The sequence below is a fragment of the Lampetra planeri genome, unplaced genomic scaffold (assembly GCF_965212315.1).
Source record: "Lampetra planeri unplaced genomic scaffold, kcLamPlan1.2.h2 scaffold_613, whole genome shotgun sequence".
NCBI classification, from domain to species: Eukaryota; Metazoa; Chordata; class Hyperoartia; order Petromyzontiformes; family Petromyzontidae; genus Lampetra; species Lampetra planeri.
In genome coordinates this window covers 4,885-28,181 of record NW_027615436.1, presented here as the reverse complement: position 1 = coordinate 28,181, position 23,297 = coordinate 4,885, and the positions used below count along the sequence as shown (strand labels likewise).

The window sequence follows — 23,297 nt, the reverse complement described above, 5'->3', positions numbered from 1 at the left end:
TCTGCAGTTTCATAACGTACAGACTCATAGAGTGTTCTTGATTCCAAATTTGACTATGAGTTATTATATCTCCAGATTAGGTTCATCACCAGCACTCATGAGAGGATTTCAGATCTTATCTTACCTTTTTTTTTTTAGCCTAGTTTAGTGGTGCAGTTCATTGTAACCGCAATAGTCTGTAAAAAATAAAAAACACTTTAAACCTGAGTCCTATTCAAACGGTGACACTAACTTGCCTCCAGCACTCGTCTGACTAGAGTCTGGTGCCTCAACTGTGAGCACCTAAGACCCAGACCCGCAACCGTGGTGGTGTACTCATTTAGCCCATGACCCTGCCCGGGTTTCACATGACATCTAAAGACATACGGCCATTTATTATTCCCAAGTCCTACATCACAGAGAGCACAGAGAGACGGAGAGAGAAAGCGATGCCCAAAAACAGAAGGAGTAGAAATAACCAAAGCGCAACCCCACACATCCAACCCAGCTCTATTTGAAACCACTTCTCCTGTGTGATTTTATTTGTGACTCAATAGGGATTGAATTTCCGTGGCCCGGATCACATTGTGCTTTGCTGTACAAGATTGCAAAGTGATGCAAGCAGGTGTGGGCAAAGTGAAAGAGAAGGTTTAGACATTTAACTTGTCTGTGGCTTAACAGCGCTGTATGTTTCTGAGCAGAAGTGACAGGCGCACACACACACACACACACACACACACTGTGAACCCCACCTCCACCTCCTCCAGATACACCGACCTCTCTTCTATTGACTGCCTCTTCTCACGGGGGGCTGTTGTGTCCATCTCCAACATACTTATGTGCGAAAGCTCCTGGTGCTGTTTACTCACTCAGGCGATATCACTCATATACAACGGACGTTTTATGTACTTGACAGGTACGCAGGAGGTGAATACTAACACCAGCTTGTGTACTGTATTGTGCCTACACACTTGTTCTAAGCAGTGAACAACTGCCAGAGCTATCACTCAGATACAGTGCTGTGTTGAACAAGTGCCAGACACGACGACCAGTTGTATGAACATGCTGGTTCTTTTACATATTTAATGTTTATTCTCAAATACACGTACGCACAAACACAGAGCCTTAACAACCTTGTTAAATTATGTAGTAGTCACTTTTAAGCCTGATTTGTGCTTCTGCATCAAATCAATGGTGTCCACATTGACACGTGGGGTAGGGTATGGCCGAGGGTCCGTGTCAGTTCAACGCTGAACCATAAATCCAGCTTTAGTAGTCGTGGTATTTCCCAGGAGGAGTGCTGAGCAGGTGTGTGTGTGTGTGGGGGGGGGGGGGTGGGGGGGGGGTGGACAGGGACTGGTGTGGGACGTTCACAGTAATCCCTCTCCAGTCAAACCAGTTTATCCTTTTGTTAATGCAGATGTTTGGGCTTGAAGCCGAGGCCTCAACGCAATGTGCCACATTGCTGTGGTAATGTAGCAGGCAGCCTGCAGGATCCATGTTGGCACTTGCCTGGTCGCTGTGGGCCAGCTCATTGTCTGAACCTGTATGCATTGTTGTCTCTGTCTCTGACAGGCGATAACTACCCAGTGCAGTTCATTCCGTCGACAATGGCAGCTGCAGCAGCGTCAGGACTCAGCCCCCTCCAGCTTCAGGTATGTACAGTCCTATGACAAAGAATGTTCGGAACGCCCACCGAGCCCAGGGCAGAAACGATGGTTGAGCAGCTGTACGCTAAGTAATGAGCTCCACACTAAATAATCCCGGAGGCCTCCGGTTCACACATGCTTATCACCTTCCATATGTAATTTATCCACTTTTTGAGAGGAGTTATCCTCTTGTGTTCTGCCAGTATTAGAGAGGATCACTTTTGTTTCCTTACCCAGCGGACAAGAAACAAATTATGCTTTTTTGTGTCTCTGCAAAGAAAAAAAAAAAAAAAAAAGAAAAGAAGTGCGTATAGAATACGGTTTAGAAAAATTTGGGCCAGAGAAAATGTCAGGAGAAAGTTTGAGCTAAACCCAGGTCAGGGTGTGGCCCAAGGCCATGATGTTAAATATAGATCTTTATCTGGGCTCTATCCATCATATTCTTACTCTGAAAAATAGTGATGTTTGTAGCACTGTAGCATTCCACTGGTGCGTTTCTTTTTTTCTGATTTGGTGAGTAAAATACAGGCACAACATGGCAAGACAGATCTCTATTATAGTGCTGCCGCCTCTCTAATTATCAGTTTCCTCTGTTTGCAGTCTTCAGTAATTGAGATGTCTGTCTGTTTGAATCAAGAAAAACAACATTGTTTCTTTCCACAAAAAAAAGGAAAGGAAAGAAAAAAAAACAGCTCTCTGCATTTGATTAAGTGCTAGCTGACATGTTTCCAGCAGTGCTGAAAATTTGCTAAAAGATGTTTCATGTGATGTAGGAAGAAGTATTACAAGATTAAACAAGAGCACTCAAGACAGGGGTGCGTGTTTGTGTGTGTGTGTGTGTGTGTGTGTGGAGGGTTCTGATATATGTGGCATTTGTCCTTTGGAGGCCATCACAGTCAGTGTTAATGAGCCTTGGCAAGTTCTAACAGCGCTTGCAGCTGGCTCTGAGGAGCTGTGCGTCATTATGCACCCGAGAGAAGAGGCACGGAAGGTGTTAAATGAGTCTGCTTGCGTTGGGAGACTAGGTCTGTGAGAATAATAAGACGTAGGCCGCACAAGCAAATGTGTTGCTGTAACGTACTTTGGCTTTTTTTTTTTTTTTTTTTTTTAAGTTTGTGCGTCGTTCGGCCGGTCTGTCAGAGAGGAGTGGCGCTTCAGACAGGCATGTTGAGTCTATTTATAGGGGTATGTGAGGTCAGATGAGACAGTCATATATCTGAAGGTCCGGGTGAGGGAGGTTGGGTGTGGGGGGGAACAGGTCGAGAGTCATTAATTCTGATTATGTATCTAACCCTGAGAATGGGCAAAAACAGTGCCACTAAGACCATGACTCGGCTGACCTTTATGGAATACAGTAAACAAAAAGCGGTGTATTTTCCATTAATTGAAGTCTGTCAGCCCGTCACATATTCCGCCTGCTGCCTGCTATTTACCCTGCAGAGAGACTCCCCTTAAAACAGCAAGGCAAGTCAAACATGCCCTTTTCGACATGGCTGGGCTCAACAAATCATGTGACTGCCACCACTTCCTCCACAAAGCGCACTATCCCACTATCATTAAAACATCATATCAGTCAAGATAAGGAATGAAATTGATGTTGTCTTGTCCCTTGAGAGGAACAGCAGCAACTCTTCTTCTCTTAAAAATGCAAGGTAGGACTCAAAATCACAAGAAGTGCAACATTACACTAACTTTTCATTCTTATTTTCATTCTTATTAGTGAGTAGTAGTAGTAGTAATACTATTCAAAATAATAATAACAATAAAAATAAGATCAAAACCTAATACATATGAAGAAGATAAAAAAATGATTCTCGTCTCGTACAAGACTAAACTTACTTTTGTAAGAAGTCAAATAATTCTTTTGACAGAAACTCATATTCACCATTTTGTGGCTGCTCCCCACACTTCAAATATCTCTTCCTGTCAGCCACATGGTAACTATCATTTTCACCTATTTGGTTCAGTTGTATAATATATGAACCTTTCATTACAATAAGCTCGAAAATAGCTTACTGGAAGAATTAATTCCCATAATCAGCCATCCAGTCAGACAGGCTCGCCGATCCATCAGTCTAAATGTCTGTAGCCATGTACCCCCTTTACAATCTCCTCTGTCATAACAGCCCCCACCCACCCATCCACCTACCCTCTCCCAGAGAAGACGACCCAACGAGGTAACAAAGGCTTAAAGCTGATGGATGTAAATGAATCTTCCCCAGCGTGTTTGAGTGTTTCAGACTGTAATTTGCTTGTCAATACAGGGTGGTAGCGTCACTCTGCTGGCTGGCAGTCTGCGAGTGGCTGTCACCGGGCATGGCTGTACCACAGGGCAATTTCACTCAATGTTTTCTTGACAGATTGGCTCTCGTCGCCGACTCACAGGAGAGGAGGCGGGTAAACTATCCCAACGCAACATGCCCCTCTTCATTAGTGCCCACACAGTGGTGGGATGAGCACGGGAGCAGCAGGAAACAATGGCTCCGTCCCCTGCCTGTCCTTCCCTGATTACAACTGACACCTCTCACCTAACAGAGGAAATTGTGCTTAGATTGTCGCTCCCCCCGATCTGTCTGGTCACCTCCTATGTGCCGTGATTATGAAGAGACAAGAAGGGAGTTTCCTAATTCTCCAAAATAAATGTCTATTTGAGATAACAGTTAATCCTTTTTTTCTTTTAGTGTTCAGTTGCAGAGTGAAAAACAATTTCAACATGAGCTTAATACACCCGTTTTTATAGATGACCTTGAGAATGTCTTATTATTAGCGTTCGAAATTTTCACCAGTTTTATTGGATAAAGTAGAACACCTCAGCTTGAACAAACTAAATAGATGGAACTCATCAATGCTGTATTTTCGATCTTGCACTCTGTCTCTCTCAGTCTTTTCAATGCCCGTCCTCAACCTGAACCATCTCTAAGTGTCTTAGTTTGTGTATTTCTTTACTCCCCGTCCACGTTTTGTCTCATTCCCTTTGTGTCTCGGTCAGCCTAATCACATCCCTATAATTTACAGTTCGGGAAGTCGCTTTGCTTGAGCTATAGGGCCTTAACGCCGCATTCACCATCCAACGAATTTACTGGGGCGAAACCGTGTCCCAGCCTCAGCGCTGGCTCCCAGAGAAAAGATGAAAAGCAGCCCGCATTCTCGACCACAGTTGGACCAGATCTCGAGCAGACACACACATCTGAAGGAGTACTCTGAGGCTTAGACGACTGTAGTGATAAGAAAGAGTGTTACAGTCAGGGGACAAACAGGAAGAAAGTGGGAGAGCAAGCAAACCGCACTTTATCTTTTGTTTGGATGTAAATGCCTGTGTAGTACAGATGTGAAGAGACAGCTTCCATCATTAACAAGTGAAGCTCTTTTGACTTTGAAAGAGAGAAGGTGGGGGGGGGGGGGGGGGGGCAGACGTACTGTAGAGAGCAGCTGTTTCTGTGTTTATGAGCAGAGGGCCGAGTCTTTGAAGGTAACCCAGAGCGCTGCAGCAATGCTAGCTGTGTGCTGAGGGCTGGCTAATAGGACGGCTAGGTGAGCAGCTGGATAGACGCAGTGGCGAACAGAGGGACAGATGGACCGATAGAGGGGGATAATGCAGTGAGCAGCACTGAATGGGGGGGACTGGCTCTGGGGCCCGTGGCCCTCGAGAACGTTTGTTTGTGTGTGTGTGTGTGTGTGTGTGTGTGTGTGTGTGTGTATGCGTGTCAGTGAGAAATATATATATATGTATGCACTATGTATACTGTAGATGTAAGATACAGAAAAAGCAAGTGGAGGCGGTGGGGGGGGTGGGGCCTAGAGTGGAGCAGGTTGGGCGCCAGCAGATGAGACAGATGTTGAGCCATACTGGAAAGCATCGGCACAGTGCACCAGGACGCTTTCCTCCACTCCTGACATCTGGGCCTAGCCTGGGTCAGCCTGCCTGGTCGCCCTGGGCAATGAGCCTGTACAAGCCTTGTGGCAAAAAGGGCTGGCGCTGCGCTGCCTTTTTAAATGGTGTGGTGCACTGAAGCACAGTTAATGCCCTCATCTCCAGCCCAGCGCTCAGTGCCCAGGCCAGGCAGAGGTGAATGAGACATTGACAGACAGACACGCACACACAAAGAGACAGAGGGTGTAATTAAGAGAGTGTGGCAGGCACTAGATCGTACTCATCACGCATAGAATGCAGAGAATGTTAATTGGTAATACTAATTGTTGTGGTTTCAAGGAGAACTGCGGCGTGTGTTATAAATGTATAGCAGTGCTTGTTGTGAATGTGCAATGCACCATCACTGCTGGCAGCAGGAAGTCTGACAAATATCTGCCGCCGTGTTTTCCAGCTCAGACCGCCATGCCACGGCGCAGCTTTTCACAAGGAAAAACAAGATGCAAACGTTGTTTTTCCATTTTTTTGCCCCCCTGATGCCACGAGACGTATCTTTGTACAATGTACAAGGAGATTTTGAGCAAATTTTCCTCAGTATATTGTAATTCTAGCTCATTTGCTCCAGTTTTTGCAATAAACAAGGGGTTGTCTGTTTTAATTGCATATCATCTTCGATCAAACGTCCAACATCATCAGTCGAGTGTGTTTTGTGTTGTCGGTAGAAAAGTAAATCTCCCCTTTTAACCTCTGCTGCATCCAGAGGGCTTGTTTTTAATTACCAGAGGCTAACAGGTTGACCTTGGGCATTCTGCTCTCACTTTGAATCCATGCTTGCTGAGATCGTCGCGGCTCTGTTGGGAGACAGGGAATGTGAGATCAAAAGATCTCGGATTGTGTGTGCATGTGTGTGTGTGTGTGTGTGTGTGTGTTTTACTATTGTGTTCAGAAACACATGTTTTTCGAAACCTATGGAAACAAACTGCACTTTTTCGAGTCTCCCACTGGTCTGCTGCTTCCTGTCTTTTTATAATCAGACATATTGTTCACTGCAGGTAAATCAAGGAATTTACAGGAGTGTGTGTGTTTAGTGTTGGTTCAGAGATTACCACTTTCACCTTGTCCTCCAACACACTTTTTCTGACTGACCATCATTACCATGAACCTTTTGCTGCCCTCAGCTGGCAAGAACAGATGAGGAGGGGGCTATTAAATGTGAGAGGGGGCAGCAGGCAGATGTCTTCTGCTTTAGGAGACCAGCCTTGGCAGATACATCATCCGTCAGCCTCTGGCACCACATTCCCTGTAGCATTGACAAATTAGTGGATGTAAGCATGTCCTTCAATCATCCATTAAAAATGATCTCTGCAATCTTACTATGCAAAGAAAATGCTGATGGAATCCACCAATGGAACACTGGTGCATTGAGACGTGTACAGGCATCTTGTATTTATTGTTCTTTGGCTATCGGAGGTGGAATGGTCCTGGTTACACTCGTCATCCCCTGGCAATGACCTGCTAATCAGTGCTGACAAGGGGCATCCTGACTGCGTCCAATTTTAGGCAACATCTAATTATACTCTGTTTCCGGGACAAATAAAGTTCTTCCCACTGAAGGTCAGGGGCATGCCCGCTGAAAGGACTGTTGGCAAAAAACATCTGTCCAACAGACTCCACTTCCGCACCCCGACTCAAACTGTCATGAGTGGGGGGCGGTGGGGGTGTTTGGGGTGGGTGGCATAGAACAGAGACTCGCCCCCTTCTTTCCCCCTTTTTTTCCTTTTGTCACAGTTCAACTCTCCCTCGCTTCAACACACATTCACACAGTTCCTTTACCTCTGACATAACTAAGTGTATCTGAGTTGAAAAGGAGACAGAGTTGGGTCCGCTCCTGTGTCCATTCCCGCCCGAGACAAAAGGCTGTTTGTGAGGGAGATGGGGGCAGCGCTATCATTGTGGGAACATAATCAGTCTGTCATTTCCGCCGGCCATGTGCTGTTGTTATCCTCAGGTCCCCTGGAAGAATGGCTCTCTTGTACTGCCGCCTATGTGGTGCCGATAAAGTTTCTTACAGGCACATATGTGTTTATATCTGGAGATATGTGCATGGACATGACATGTGTTGTTTGGCTTTGGTCTGCATCAATACTACTGAAGGTGAGGCCAGCCGGGGTCAGGTTCCTTTTTTTTTTTTTTCCCCATCCACACAAATGCAGCCTGTATGTGGCTGCTCACATCAGGAAATGAGACGGGCTGGTGATTGGGCCCGAGCATGAGAAATTAGATTCCTCCAGACACCACCATCTGTCTGAAAAACACTCCATAATGCGTTACCTCGTGGAGAGCAGACCGGTCGGGGAGTTCAGGGGTGCTATGTGTCTAATGGAGTCAGGGAAGGCTGCTTGGAGTAACAGTAGCTGTTTTTGACAGACCGCTGTAGCAGGAAACACAACCAGTTTCATCCCGTACCCGGTGGCCAAGCAACATCCAACAACGTCTATGCAGTACAGGGCTGCCTGGTATCTTCTTTATTCGGTTTGACTTATCTAAAGATACATGCAGACGTAGCTTTTCATCAGAAAAGGATGTGATCTACTCCATCAAAAATGTGATCAAACTAGCTATTTTCTATTACATCCAAAATCGTGTACGCCTAATGGTAGATACCACATAATCAGCCAGTGATGGAAATGTAAATTCAGCTTTCAACCTGGTTTTAAGCACAACTGTTGGTAAGTGCTTCTCCAGTCAATAGAACCGCAAGTCTTGTGTGGTAATGTCACAAACAGTTGAATATCGTAGTGATTCCACGCCAAGGGAAATAACGGTGATTACATCAGTGTTCTTTGTGCAGGTTTTGAAGAACTTAATAATTTTTTTTGTGTTTAGCATATTCTATGATGGCAGTCCAACTGAGGTTTGGGTTTCAAAATGGTTTAATGGGACTGTCTCACACGGTGGTGTGTGGAGACTAAATCCGGGCCAGAAACGTCAATTGGAAGCTGTTTAGATAGAAAGAGAGGAAAGGGAGAGAGAGATGTGCGCTAACAGGCTAATACACTTGCATCCACTCTGCAAACTTTTCTCTGTGATGAGTGGAAAATAGTGGTCCCAAGTATTTTGAATGAAAGCCATCTCTGTGTGGTTTTTAAGACTGCTGTCTCTCTGGGTTCCGTCTTTGAAACACAGTTAAGACCTTTGATGGAGGTTCTCTGCCAGACTCATGGAAAGAGAGGAAAGACGTAAAAGAGAGAGAGAGAGAGAGAGAGAGAGAGATGAAGGCAGACACAGGAGCACAGAGAGTTCTAGGGAGAGGAAAAGACAGAATATAAAACTTTGAATGTTTGCTGGATTTGGATGTTAACGCCTTGCGGGTTTCTCCACCTCCCCACAGCAACTGTATGCCGCCCAGCTTGCCAGCATGCAGGTCTCTCCTGGAGCCAAGATGCCCCCACTCCCCCAGCCCCTCAATGCGAGCGGGGCCGATTTCTCCCTCCTCTCTGAAGAATGACAAGAGTTCCTCTAGTCCGATCACTCAAGTTAAGGTACAACCCTCACTCCCTCCCCCTCCAGCCCACCCATAGCACCAGGCCTTGAGTCGTACTTTACTTAGCCTACCGACTGTTGTCTCAATAAACTAGCAGCTACACTGTTCATGACTCCAGCCTCCATGTGGCCATCAATCTGCAGGGCTTTAACAAGGCTTTCTGTCTCTTAACCAGAACTCTGTGGACATGGTTGCTATGGTTATGGCAGCTACACACCAGTAATTTGTGGAACACATGGCTTCTAATTTTTTGTTTTTTTTTCACAATTTTCCCCCTTTTTTATTGTACCTGAAATGGAACAAAACCATTACAAGAGTTTTTATTGATGACTTTTTTTTTTTTTCACCCTGAACGCAAACCAACTGCAGGATGTCTTTTCTGCTGCTGCACTGGCTCGATTCCACCAGACCTCCATGCAGAGTAGAGGAAAGAGCATATACAGCACGTCGTCCCCACTAAGTCCATAATCAGAAACATTTGGAGCAGTTGTGCTTAATAATTTCACAATGGAGAAAAACCATAAATCATGTCTTGAAATAGCAAGATTCCACTTTGGCTTTCTCTTCACTAACGCATGCATGCGCACACAGAATCTATTTTACATACAGACTCTGTCTTTTCATCACACGACCACGTTATTCTCTCCATCAGATCACCCAGAAAACATACTATGAAAATGGCCAAACATCACAAATGTATGAAACTTAGACTTTCACTGAATGACATAGAAAGCACATGTATACACTGGCAACCCTCCCATCTGCTGCCAGAGTCCAGAGGAATCAGATTGCCTGAAGTTTTGTTTGTCTGCTTTCAGCTCTCACTGCTTGACAAAACTGTTATTGGCACAGCAATAACAAGGCCTTGGGGCAGTCAACGCTTGAGCCATATGTTTGGACAAGGAGGCACTTGGGCTTTGAAAAAAAACAGTTAACGGCAGCATGAGTCTTAATCTGATATAAAACGCTGCTCTATACTCACTCGGCAATATGAAATGGACAGTCGATTAAATGCACTGTTTGAATGGAATGTAATTTAATTACAAAGTAAACACACCTGCAATTAGTTACATTACTGAGACAAATGTGTAATTAAATTACTCATGTAAATGCTCCTGATTTCTGTTTGAGTTACATCAGAACATTTTTTGCAAAAACCTGGTCGATATGTTTAAGATGTTTATCATTTGAGTATGTGAAGGAATGCTAATGAAGGTAATGGATGCATTTTGTGATTTTAGTTGGCGCTGATGCTGCTGGACGTTCATACACTGACACATCTCACCATCTCAAACAGATCCCTTCAACATTTAGAGAACAAATCAAAATGTCATTAGTTACTTTGCTCTGAGACAGTTTCTCTACTGTTAAACTGTACTTATGTTACAGGGAAAAAAAGATGTTTTTTTTTTTTTGATATTTTGAGTTTATTCATCTAACCAGAATTCCCATCGTCTCTTTTAACACCCCCGCATGAATGTATTTCCCAACTGCACTACTCAGGTGTTTGTAAGATCCCATCACATATCTCAGGTATATGCATATCAAAGCACAAGAATGCACAGATGAGGAACGCAACGAGAAAACAAGTTAATTAAGTAGCTAATGTGAGACGACGTGTGATGAATGGAACAGCTGTCTTTGATCACTGGCTGCGCCATTATCTGGTCATTATTTATTCTTCAAACCAGAGTGCAGCGACAGAGCGCAAGGAGGAGAGGAGTGAGAGAACAGATGAAGATGTACAGAGAGACAGAATCTGCTTTAATTAGTGTGAACAAAGGCGCCGGGCAACTGTGAGGAAGATCACAGTGGCACAGCTCTGTGGAAGGATGGAAGAGATGGGATGAGAGGGGAGAGGGGAGGAAGAACCAGGAGGTGTGGATCAGGATGGGGATCCTGTAATTACTCAGTAACAGAGGAGAACTGCTGCTGTCGATGAACTCAGAGCTCGTCTGAATGTGGAGTGTGTGTGTATGTGTGTGTGTGTGTCAATTCACATCTGTCCTCTCTCATACCCCTTCCGATCTCTGCTGCCGTAGGAGGAGGGAACACAGCCGCTCAACCTGTCTGCTCGGCCAAAGACATCAGACTTGATCAAATCCCCAACATCTCCGACGCAGAACCTGTCCTTCCCCCGGCTGTAAAAGCAGCCCAAACAGTCTCCTCAGTAAGGGTGGCATCCCCAGCCCCCTCGGAGGAGGTCTGGGCCGGGGCTCCTCTCTGGGTACGACCGCACACAAACACTGGTTTGCACTGCTCACACGATGATTCTGGAGGGTCTCGATGCTAAATTCAACGTTATTTATTTTTCCTCCTTTCCAATATAGACTGTGCGTGCACAGACATCCTGTCCAGCCTGAACTCCACCGCACTGTTCGGGGACCAGGACACAGTGATGAAGGCCATTCAGGAGGCTCGTAAGATGAGGGAGCAGATCCAGAGGGAACAGCTGCACAAACCACCAGCAGGGCATGGAGGCGAAGCTGTCCAGCCTCAGCTCAGTGGTCTCAACAACTGCAGAATGGACAAGGTAAGACCGTCGAGAGAGACAGATTTCAGTAATATGTTTCACCACAGTTTCAACAGCATACATGATATTAACATCTGTCCATAAACAGACAATTAAGACCTTATGGTCCATACATCCATACTGCTCTTTTTGGCCAAACTAAACCAACCCTGAACCATGGCACTAACAGGTTCTAATAATATTCATCTTTGCCAACAAATAGTCGGCGTCAGACTGATTCGTTTTTTCTTTTGTACATACAAATTGTCGCTATTTTAGTAATCAAACTTACTGATTTGTTTATGATTTCACAAAAAGAAACTGCATTGAATGAATTAATAAAACTGAGCATCACCTGCGGGTTTAAATATGTCTCTATTTTCCAAGTTCCCCACAAAGAGCATTCCAAAGAAGTACTGGAGCAAAGAAACTAATAAAAATATAGAACATAGTGAGTTTGATCTTGCAGTAATTCTTAAGACAACATGTTTTCTTTAATCCTTGTCCAGGGTGGTCATATTGATAAGTACTGGCATATGTACATGTGTGTTTACTTAATTTAGTTAGAATGTGTGTGTGTGTGTGTGTGTGTGTGTGTGTGTGTGTGCTGTGGATGTTGGTGTGAAGGCCATGACAGGCCATGGCAGTGCCCAGTGTGGGATAAGAAGACTCTGAAGTCTCTGCCCATTTAAAGCAGACTTGCAGCCCTCTCTGTCCCCTGACACGGGACGGGCCTGCTTTGTACCCGGGAGCGCACACACTCCCAGGGATTCCCTTTAAAAATATCTTCAATCGATGAGTCAATCAAGGAGAGAAAAAAAGCTGTCCTCTTCTCTTCAGCTTGATGCCATGTTGCCAGTTGGCTGTGAGGAGCAGGCAGGAGCTGGGAGCGATGCTCATTAATATTTCAGCACCTGACACTTTCAACCAACAATCTCAACTAGGTCAATGTATATGTAAAAAAGTCATTGAATATCTATTTTGATTTCCTTCTAATTTGCTGTTTGGAGATCGGCGTCAACGCAGGTGGCAATCTTACGGAAAGTGCAGCAGATAAAGAGACGCAGCCCACAGAGACGACACAGAAGAAATAATTCCTGCATTCACCATCATAAAACTGGATCTTAAGAATAATAAATTATTCCATAATTCAGTTTTTAGTATGGTAGTAACCTGCCCAAGTAACAGTTTCTCCCTAATTCAATCAGGCATCCACATACAAACTCTGTTTTAAACTTTATTTCCTGTCCATGACTTTCTTTACCACATAGGCTTTGTGTGAAGCGGAGCTGCTGCAGGCTGCAGCTGTTGTCGGCTGAATCTGCGTGACGTGACGAGCAGCAACTGAACAATGCATTGTCTCAGTCACGCAGGTAGAACTCAAGGCCGATGTGCAGGACATTAAAATCAAGTGATATCAACTTGTATCTTTCCGTTTCGCAGTAAACACTTCCCACAGCTGCTGCATCAGTAAGTAGGGAGAGTGGGCAGCGACAGAATATGGAAGAAACATGCAGGTAGATGGCTTGAACAACAATGCACACTTTTTTAAAGCAATCGATAGAAAGTACAGAATAATAATAGGTGGCACGTTTTACAGTTGGAGATCAGTGAATGAAGAGAAAAGACAGAACCAGTGTCATCACCTTGGAAACCATCAGTTCAGGTTCTTCCAACACAGGATAAGAGATACAGAGGTTGACGTGCAAACATACTATTCACTTCAGTGTGTACATAGTATTTTTAGTGCTAATAGGTGAGTTTAAGGTCGTTTTCCTGAACAATGCCCCATTTTGAGATCTAATCTATTCATTGTATATTGAAAACAATACAATTAAAAACACCAAACCAAGTGAATGGAAACCAACAGTGAAATTTCTTAATGTGACATTTGTTAATTCCTAATAGATCTGCAGTTCAAATTAATGGTGTATAAACACTTACCTATCGCCTTATGGACATGGAAAGGCACAGGAAATGAAATAAAACAAGCTAAACAACCAGACCAATCCACTTATAAAGTCCATGTTAAAGGTGCACAATGAATAAATAAAATAAATATATGAAACTAACAATGACACATTAAAAAATAACAAAATTAATTTAAAATTATGAATAAAGAATACATATTTGTACTATAGTTAAATATGAAGAGTATACAGGGGTTAAAAAACTCCAACTGAGCTCAGCCTTTATCTTACGCACGCAAATCACAGAGGAGGGATGTCACCTCCACCCGTCGGTGACACTGCCCTTATTAGGGGGTGTGAAATTAAGAGGCGCACTTTATCAAGTCAGCTCAAAGAATTGCCCCATCATCTCCACCCATCTGCCGCTATAAAGAACAGTAGGTAGTAACTCAGCGGACAGATGAGAGGGCGAGAGAGAGACATTTTGCTGATACAAGACCACCTGACCAGAAAGGTTTGAATGTCTCAGATAAAAGGTTTCACTTTGGTCAGTTACAGAATATTAATATTTCAAGAAAGTGCCTCACCTGACATAAATATGATGTGGTCTTTAATAGCTCCCCTTCCAGTCTCTTGTTTGGAGGTTTATCATAGTGAGAGCTCACATGAAGAAGATTCTGGAAAGGTAACATAAATGGGATTAAGGAGAGGTTAAGATCATCCAGTGCAGCTGTTAGACGGGGATATTAAATATTGATTTATTCCACTGTAATGACCGGCCAGAGGAGTGGGTCTAAGTGCTGCTTACAGATGGATCAATTCATCTTTTCGTACAAAGTGTGTCTGATCAGGACAATGCCTTCCTCTCTCACCTTTATCGCTCTGGACTTTTCTCTCTTTCCATTTCCGTCCACTGGGCTGGGAGAGCCCCGCTTCGAGCCCCGCGTCTCTCTGTTCAACAGTACACCAGCCTTTAACCTGAGGACATGTAAAATATTCATGTTTTACAGGAGCCGATTCTCTTTCTTTTTCCTTTATTTGTCTGTTTTTACTATCTCCCATCAGTACAATAAAACCTTTTACAACCCTTCTGCAATTTATCTTTTTGAAATATTTATATCTAAAGGTATTATTGTCTGCAGAGGGCAATTACTTTGTTCCATTATTTACCATCTCCTCCTCACCCAGAGGAGGCTTTTACTGAATATAGCAGTATGCCTACAGTCAGACACAGTTTATCTGAATCCATTTGTGACCATTTGAACAGTTTCCCTCCATTGTGCACCCCAGCAATAAATGGCTGCGTTGGTTTGACAGGTCACGGGTGAATGAATATCATCCATTGTCGTTACCTGTCATCAACTTTTAGGATATATACTGTATGTATTGAATAGATTGCCAGAACTGTCATATATTGACAATACACTACCAAATCATACATTCTAAGATGGACTTCTTAAAAAAAATTCAAATTAAAATAAAATTGTTATTGAGATTATCCCCTGTTGAAAAACATTTTAAAATGTTAATATAAATCTAAATATAAATAAATCTATAAATCTATTTGGAAAAACAAAAGGTGAATATCCTAAATAATAATAATATATATATTGAACCAGACACAAGTATGAATTCAACAAGTTTTGCTCAAATGTCACCTAATTTTGTATAATAATAAATGCACCAATCATTTTCTGCTTATTTTATTCCTTTTTCTTCTTCCTTTCATTTTACTTATTCCTGAGTTCAGTTTGCAAACTCCCAGGAAGATTCCAGACATATACTGTACGTTGCTATGAAGCTAATCAATCTGGTCAAAAACAACAACAAACAACAATAAATTACATTTCATTCACGTTAAAAAAAAAAAAAAAAGATAAAAATGGCCGATGCAACTCAACCCTGTGTGCGATGAGGACACTTCCATTACGTAGGAAACACACAAACTGTACATTTCGTACAGAGAAACTTAATACGAAGTGAATTGTTCACGTATTGCTGCAGGCTGCCAGGAACCAAAAGGCACAGGGGTGAAAGTTGGTCAGTATCCGAGACAAAGACAGAGAAAAGGCATCTGTTTTTATCAAGAACTGCCCAGTTTATCTTCTGCGGCGACTGTACGAGCCTTGAACCGTGTGTGGTCGGACCGATCTCTGGCTCGTCCTCTCTCTGTAGCTCTGATAGCAGTTCCCTTTGTGATGAGCAGGGAGTTAGCGGGCGATAAAATATATGCGTCTGCTGACATGTCCCTAACTGGAATCAAAAGGTGAAAGGCCGGTATTAACCTATTGAACCGCCCTTTTTTGCCCCGCGGCACCTCTCTCCCTCAGTATTGATGACTGCAATTGTCCATTTCCTGTATCTTAAATCTCAGCGTGTAAATATTCAAACAGAGCTTACGCGTGCGTCTGCACTGCTAACCTATTGGTTACAATGGGTGCGCACCGCTCCCGCCTGTACATGTACACGTGCACGCACAAGGGTGCATGTGCTGCCAGCGTTCTATTCAAGCGAAGCCCTCACAAAGACTTTGAATATAATCTTTTCTAGTCTGCAGCCCTGGAAGCAATTTTCTGCTCCTTTTCGACTGCTGTCTTGGAAATTGCAAACCAAGGCGTTCTGGCTGCTCTGTCAAATTTTGGCATGCAGGGGTTTGCCCATCCAAATTAGATTATGCTCAGCTCCCAGACACTGGCTGCAGCCAGCAAGTGCTATTGTGAAGATTGCTTACATTAATGCTTTGTCCAATTGTTCACATTTGCCAAGAGAGTAAAAATAATGTGCGACGCTGTCAGTGCATGTGTGCGGGCTCATGTGTCCAGTTGGTCTTGTCTCTTACCCAGAGAGACATCAAGACAGCATCTTGGTTGGGTCATTTGGCAAATGTGGCTCCCCTATTTTCTGTGGCTGTCATTTTTTGAACACTGTGATTTTTTTTTTTTTTTGGGGGGGGTGGGGGGTGTAGCAGTTTGCAGAAATGCCGCTGGCCTCGGTAGCAAAGATGTATGATGAACAAAGCACCCAAATGATCAGTAATATTCAATGGGAATATGAGTCCTGTGGTTTTGTCTAAATTTGACAGTGGTTGTGGTCATGTGGCAGGTTCTTGCAACCTGGAAGATTTCAGACATACTCCATGTTCCCTGGAGGTCACTGAACATTTAAAGTACATGATCTCAGCCGTGTGGAGACAAACGGCCAAAGCACATGACTAACGTTAAACAAAGGACAAAGGCTGGTGGATGTCAGCGTCAAATATTAATATCAAGTGTATTAAAAAGCAGCTAGTGGGAATTTAGTGGAAATACAATCGCCGCTAAAAGACTAAAGGCACATTTCAAGTTGACACTGAAGGGTCACATTTTGTGAGTTTGACTTTTCCTGCTGACCAAAAAAAAAAAACAAGTCACCCTGAATGATGACAGCATATTCCTTTATGAAAAGCAAACAATAAACGTCAGACTGGCAAGAAGCCCAGAGTGGGGTTAGTCTGCCAATCCTTTACATAGTTTAAGCCCCTTAATTTAATTAAAGACCTTTTTCCCCCCCTGTTTTAAACAAATGAGGTGATGCCCTGGCAGTGCAAATGGGACGGGAATAGCCGGCCATCTCTGCTCTGTGTGATGTTCAGGACGACGAGTATGAAACAGATGCCAACCTTTTGTGGCTGCTACTGTTGATTTTGCTGCTGCCTGCATTAGCCTTAGCAAATGGAGAGCACTGGGTAAAAAAAAAAAAAAGAGCAACAGCCAGAATGAAAGGAGCTGTGGTTTTACCACACGGCTGGATGTGCTTAACATCTAAATGGCTCAAAACTACTGGAAGGCTGCAGGCTTATAAATAACATTGCTGCATTAAAAAAATACAAAACAGATGAGGCGCTGAGCTGCGGGGAGCTGCAGCCGTGTTAGAGTGTCGTCTTTGTCTCCATCGGCACTGGAACAGAGAGTTTTTCTTCAGAGACCCTCCGACTCTTCACTTGAGGGCCACAGACCGCGGTGATGACTGACACTTGATACACAAAGCGCTGTATTGTGGTCAGAAGCCATTGCCTTGGACGTGCCACATACCAGGTGTGTGATAGAAGCACAGACGGTTCAGAACATGAGTCATAAGTGCTTGTTTAGGGTTTCGCAGCTGTTGAACGTTGGAATCAGAAAAAAAATATGTATGTTCCATGTAGATTTTGCCGATAGTTTCAAGGTTTTGGAGTCAAAACATCCAGTCACCTGTGCTGAGCGCACATTCATACATCTGGCCAGTGTATTTCGAAAACTTAAAGGCGTCCATTTATGGAGGATTAATATGACAACCGGTGGCTGTGGCCCGGCCCAAATGCCCCGCCTGCCTCATCCTCAATAACTGACATGATTTTTTGGTCCTTGTCTGGCCAATCACAAACATACTCTGGTTCTCATTCATTCATTCATTCATTCCTCTGTTCATACAGATGAGTTAAGTTAAGTGTTACTTTGACATTTATCTGACTTCCTGTCATATTAAATCAGTTTTGAGACGTTTTTGGACTCAGTTGGTTGCGACTTGGCAGACGTAGCTGCGTGACGACGTAGCTATGACGACAGCTTGCACCGCCAATCAACAGCAGTCTCGAACTAGACATGTTGCATTGTGCAACAACAGCACCGGTTTTGTTGCAATGGTGAATGCAGACTTAAAAGAAAGTTTCATTCAAACTTATTGAGTCTCACCCCGGTCGGTCTACCTTCTTTCTCTGTGTGTCTTCTGTGTACTGTGTTCTCTGTGTACTTTCATGAACAATCTCAGGCCATGTGGCTTCTGGCCTCGAGCTATTTACAAAGAAGATGAAGAAGGAGTGTCAGGATTGGCAGCGCGTTGCTTAAATATAGGGCAGGAGCAGGCACAATGCACAGGGCCGTCCGCCACCCGCCTTATTTGCCCAGAATACACCCTGTGGGCCGAGCAGCGGGCCTCCAGCACATGTTCTGTGGTCTGCCAGATTAAAGCTTTTCTTTACGGCTCTGACAAGGGCTCTTTTGGCTTCCCTCGCCCAAGAAGTCTCACATACTCTCCTCCGCTCTTTCTCTGCAACCTCGCCATGCAGCCATGTTCAACAGAAACGTACCAAACTTAGAGGACAAAAGCCTGGACGGCGCAGTGCAGATGAGATTATTGCGGGCGTTCAGTTTGTCTCTGCCGTTTGGAGCATGCTGCTGTAATTTTATTCGTGCGGTGGAGAGCAGGGCTCTGAAGTTGAGGGAGGGACCCGTTGCTTGCCAACGGTCGTGGTCAAAGTGAAGCAGGAAGGATGAGTACAATGATATCTTTTGTTGTCTTCATTTAATTCAAACACACCCGGCTGTTATTCTTATTTAATACACCTCTCATTTAAGCTTTTAGTTTTTAGTTGTTTTGGGTTTTTTTAAATTTTCCTGCCTGATCCTGAGGGACTCCTTCACTTCTCCCTCTTTTTTCCCGGCAGCATGGTTGTTCCCCCGTCACTCCCCCCACCCCGTGTGTCCTTTGCTCCTCCTCTGTATCAGAGTGATCAGTAAAAATTTAATGACACTATAAAATAATAAAAGTGCCATTAATTTATCACAGCACTTGATGCGTGAGCCGTAAAGAAGCATTAGTTCACGGACTATTTCCGAGCTCTAAAACAAAACCCTGACACTGTAGCAACATAAATCACCTAACTTAGAACCAATAAGTATATTATGCTCAGTATATAAACTTTTATGAAAATGCGTGGTAGCATATTGCATACTGATTGCGATTAGCATATCTAACACAGGGGAGTGAGCGTGTAATGCGACTGAACCTTTGCGTGTGAAGTGCTGTGGTCTGATAAATCACGTGCCCGTAACGAATGAAGTGAAACAATCCTCAAACAATTCAGTTCCCCTCCACCTGCCGGATGCGCTGATGCTCACACTTCTCATCTGTCAGCGCGACAGAGGGGAGAAGTTTTAACACTGAGCTAGATATTAACGCAAAGCCGTGATGGATGGCCGCTGTTCTGTCGTCTTCTCACCCAACGTGATGCTTAATGATCATGAGTTTATAAAAGGACTTGACTGATCAGGAGGACCCAACGAAGCACAGAAGAGGGACGACGTGACTTCTCTATTACAGACATACGGCGCTCATGAACGCTGCGTCTTCTTAGTGGACTGTCCAAGTTGCATCTGAAGCAGCCCATTGCCCCGCCACGCTAATCCGACATCAGTCATTTTGTCATCGGGCCGCTAGCTTCTTTCATTAAGAGCAATAATGTGCCTGGGTGATGGATATGACTCTGTGTGTGTGTGTCTGTATGTGTGTGTGTGTGTGTGTGTGTGTGTGTGTGCCCTCGTGCAAGCGTTGCTTTACGCAGATTGTGACACGGGAGGGAGGAAAAAAAAAATAGCTGTGTCCCCCCTATACAAAAAGTGTACCAGCTTTATACGTCATCATTAGAAAACACTTAGGAAAGCAAAGGGCCGTCAGACGGACAGGCTCTAATCACAGGCCATGAGCAGGTAGTGGTTAATTGTGTATCACAATCACTCAGCTGGCCATAAATAATGAGTTCTCTGTCAAGTGTAACATTAAATTGCAGTGCTCTCTCCGGCTCTCGTGGGTTTTTCTGTCTGACGAGTAGTTCTTGAATAAATAAGAATGTGATGAAATCCTCAGATGGACCTGAATCACCTCTTCCATTAATATTGTAAGTCTATTTAGATTTTTTTTTTCTTTTACTTTTAAAAACATTCTTATTTTTATAATACATGAATAGCAATAAAACAATAATAATAATAATAATAATAATTCATCTCTTATTAGGGTCATATAAAAAAGCCCAGGGGGAACGTGAATGACAAAACAATGTGCGATGCATTACAAAGAAGGGGCTAAAAGTTTAATGTGTGCAGCAGGGGAGCTGTTAGTGTTGTGTGGGGACTGTACCTGAGTATCTGTTTAGGTTACATGTGCTAAGCATGTTTGGAAAGACAAGGTTCAGAGGTCAGCACAGACAGTAGATCTTTGGCACGGACTAAATGGTCACCCTGGGAGTAAAACAAACGCTTTCAATCTGAATGGTGGCAACATGCCTGCTTTTAGTGTGATCCAGGCGAAAAGGCGAGGAGGAGGTGTGTGTGTGTGTGTGTGTGTGTGTGTGTGTGTGTGTGTGTGTGTGGTGGGGGGGATTATTTGTATCATGCAGAGTCAAAGTGTCCATCTCCTAGTTGAATCTTTAGAGAGGAAGACAGCCCTTTGCTAATGCTCTGCCTATTCACTGAGGAAGTAGGTCATTCAACAATGGAGCCAGCAGCAGTCGGCACTCTCCCCTTGCATAATACATTAAGTGTAATGTGCTGCAGCTACTCAGAGGCCCCCCGAAAGCTGTTATTTTATTCTGTAAATGCACACGGACATGACATTTAATATTGTTACCGAGCGCTGAATGACAGGGTTTCATTGTGCGTCAAGTACAACATGATGCCAAGTTTAATCTGAGCTCAAAGCGACATGACAAACGGGAAAACACGGTGTGTTCTCTAAAGCATGAACTCTGAATAAATGATGGGCGCTGAGCTCTGGGCGCTGCAGACTGTAAGGGAGGATGTAAGGAGAAGATTACAGAGGAAAATCTGAGCACGGCAAAGAGGGCCACGACCCCATTGTGTGCTTGGGATCACAAAGTATCCTTCTGTAAATCTATTTACAGCACCCCTGCCCCTTACTGTCTCCCTGCCTTCTGTCATCCATTATAGCCGCCGCGGAACAGAGATGAGAGATGAAAACAGCTTCATCCTACTCATGTCAAAGGAGCAGCTCTTGAAAGGAACCGCTATTTATCGAAAACACACTTTCTTTTCAAAACATCAGATTTCCACATCTTTACAATTCTATGGCTGTGTTTGTGTACCTGACTGTTTGCCCCCCCCCCCCCCCCTCCGTAGGAGCGGCATTTCGACAGCATCGGGCATCCCTTCGGCAAGCTGGGGGAGGATGGGAAGATCGGCCACAGAGTTATCGACCTCACCAGGCCGGAGGATCTTGATGGTAAGATCCCGTTTTTAATCGGGAGTTCCACTTGGAGTTTGGGAATTTGAGTCGTTTTCCGAGGAAGTTTCCTAATGGAACGACCTCGTAACCAGGGAACTGACTTCAAAATCCAATATGGCTGCAGTATGATTTTATATTACCACTTCTTTTGTGTCTTTCTCAATGACTCGTCCACACACAGCTGTTTTATTTGTTTTCAGTGGGAATGTAGTTACAGTGCAGTTGTACGTGGAACCAATAGCAACAACCTGTGTATGAATGAATGAATGAATGAATGAATGAATGTCATTTTTCCGACCAACCATGTGATGTGTGGACCGCCAACAACGTAAAACTTGCAAGTGGATTGCACGTTTTGTACCTGGTTGCAGTGGTTGTGTACTCTCGTCTGGGCAGCACTGTGGCAGTACACAGGTGTACGCACATGCATGTATGCATTTGTAAGCGAGATGCAGGCGGCCGCGGTGAATGCCATCCCCAAAATGAGCCAAAGGTTTTCACAGGTAGGTGAGCTGGAGGACAAGAGCGCCTGAGAACAAACCTGGCTTTTCTCCAAACTGGGCTCCTGTTGCTGCTGTGCCTCTTTGAGGTTCAGGGCACGGGGGTGTAAATTTGGTTTGCACCACACTGAGAAAGCGTCATCCCCCTTTTGTGGCCCTGGTTTCAGCACAGAGGCAAAGAGAACCTCAGCACCGGTGTTTGTCTGACATAAATATTTGTGGCTGTTTCCATGGCACTTCAGAGTGAGAGCAACGAGACAAAAAGGTTCTGACTCATGTTGGATGTCTCAAAGCAGGAGTATAGATATTTCTCAGGACAATGTAAGCCGTCAATATATCTCACCAAGATCCAGGACGTGTGTCCTTCAGCGTTAGCTGCTGCGAAACACCTTCTCATCAACTTTTATATGTAGACTTGTCTTTTTTTTTTCTGTTTTTTGTTTTTTTACGGCCAAAAGAATCAGAAATTGAGCCTGATTTATTCTTCTGTGTCGACGCCGTACCTACTGCGTCGACCCTTGTCGTAGACCCACTTTCACCTCTCTGGACATGTAGTTACGCGTCAACGCGACATGTTCAGATGGTAACAACGGTGAGTTGGACGTGACTTTCCCAGCTCTTCTGTGTTTGCAGAGCAAGTCCACGTGTCTTAAAGGTGATTTGTGATCGCGGCGGTAACAAGATCCGCTTCCTTTCAGTTGCTATCGCTTGAAGCAAACAAAGAAAAAGACAGATAAATGGAAAAAAAAACTGAAGCAGTGGCGGGAGTTTTAATGCTCAGACCGGCGTCGGGCGTCAATGAGGAACCATGAATCCAGCTTTAGAAGTTAAGTTAAGGTTTCATATACATGTTTCTCACATGAGCCACAGCAGCAGATGAATGTAGTCCCACTGTTGGGAATCTGCATTCAGTGACGACTGTAGAGTCCACACTGACAAGAAACAGTTGTGTCCTTTTAAGTCCCTTTCTGAAGTCCTGCACAGGGCCGAGGGAAAGACTCGCACCAGACGCCTCACATCAGCATTCCCAGTAGGCTATGGATTAGGAGCAAGCAGAGGTTAAAGGAGAAGAGAGGTCTCCTTTCCCAGGGGGACGTGGCTGGGAGCCAGGGCAGCACACATAACTCAAAGACTCACACAGTTGGCATTTCTTCTCTTACAAATATATCTGTCTGTCTCTGTCTGCTCCACCAGAGGGAAACACATGATGTGAAGCAGGGTTTTTACGATGTGAACCGCAACGTGTTTACTCTTCGGAGGATAGTTGGAGGTTTGGTTCTCCAGTGGACGTCGACCTATAG

At 44.2% G+C, this 23,297-nt stretch overlaps 1 protein-coding gene across 1 annotated transcript in view; it reads left to right on the top strand.

Annotated features, from left to right (window-relative positions):
- The window catches only part of LOC144741584 (transcription factor SOX-6-like), a gene marked incomplete at both ends in the record, with an annotated part of 36,871 nt that extends 14,872 nt beyond the window's left edge, over positions 1 to 21,999 (top strand). The window contains 10 exon segments of the mRNA XM_078624099.1: positions 1,555 to 1,634; positions 8,888 to 8,968; positions 8,970 to 9,038; positions 11,083 to 11,172; positions 11,174 to 11,267; positions 11,386 to 11,498; positions 11,500 to 11,542; positions 11,545 to 11,573; positions 21,391 to 21,493; positions 21,893 to 21,999. Coding sequence (XP_078480225.1) covers positions 1,555 to 1,634; positions 8,888 to 8,968; positions 8,970 to 9,038; positions 11,083 to 11,172; positions 11,174 to 11,267; positions 11,386 to 11,498; positions 11,500 to 11,542; positions 11,545 to 11,573; positions 21,391 to 21,493; positions 21,893 to 21,999 — 809 coding nt within the window.
- Between the last annotated feature and the right edge of the window lie 1,298 nt (positions 22,000 to 23,297).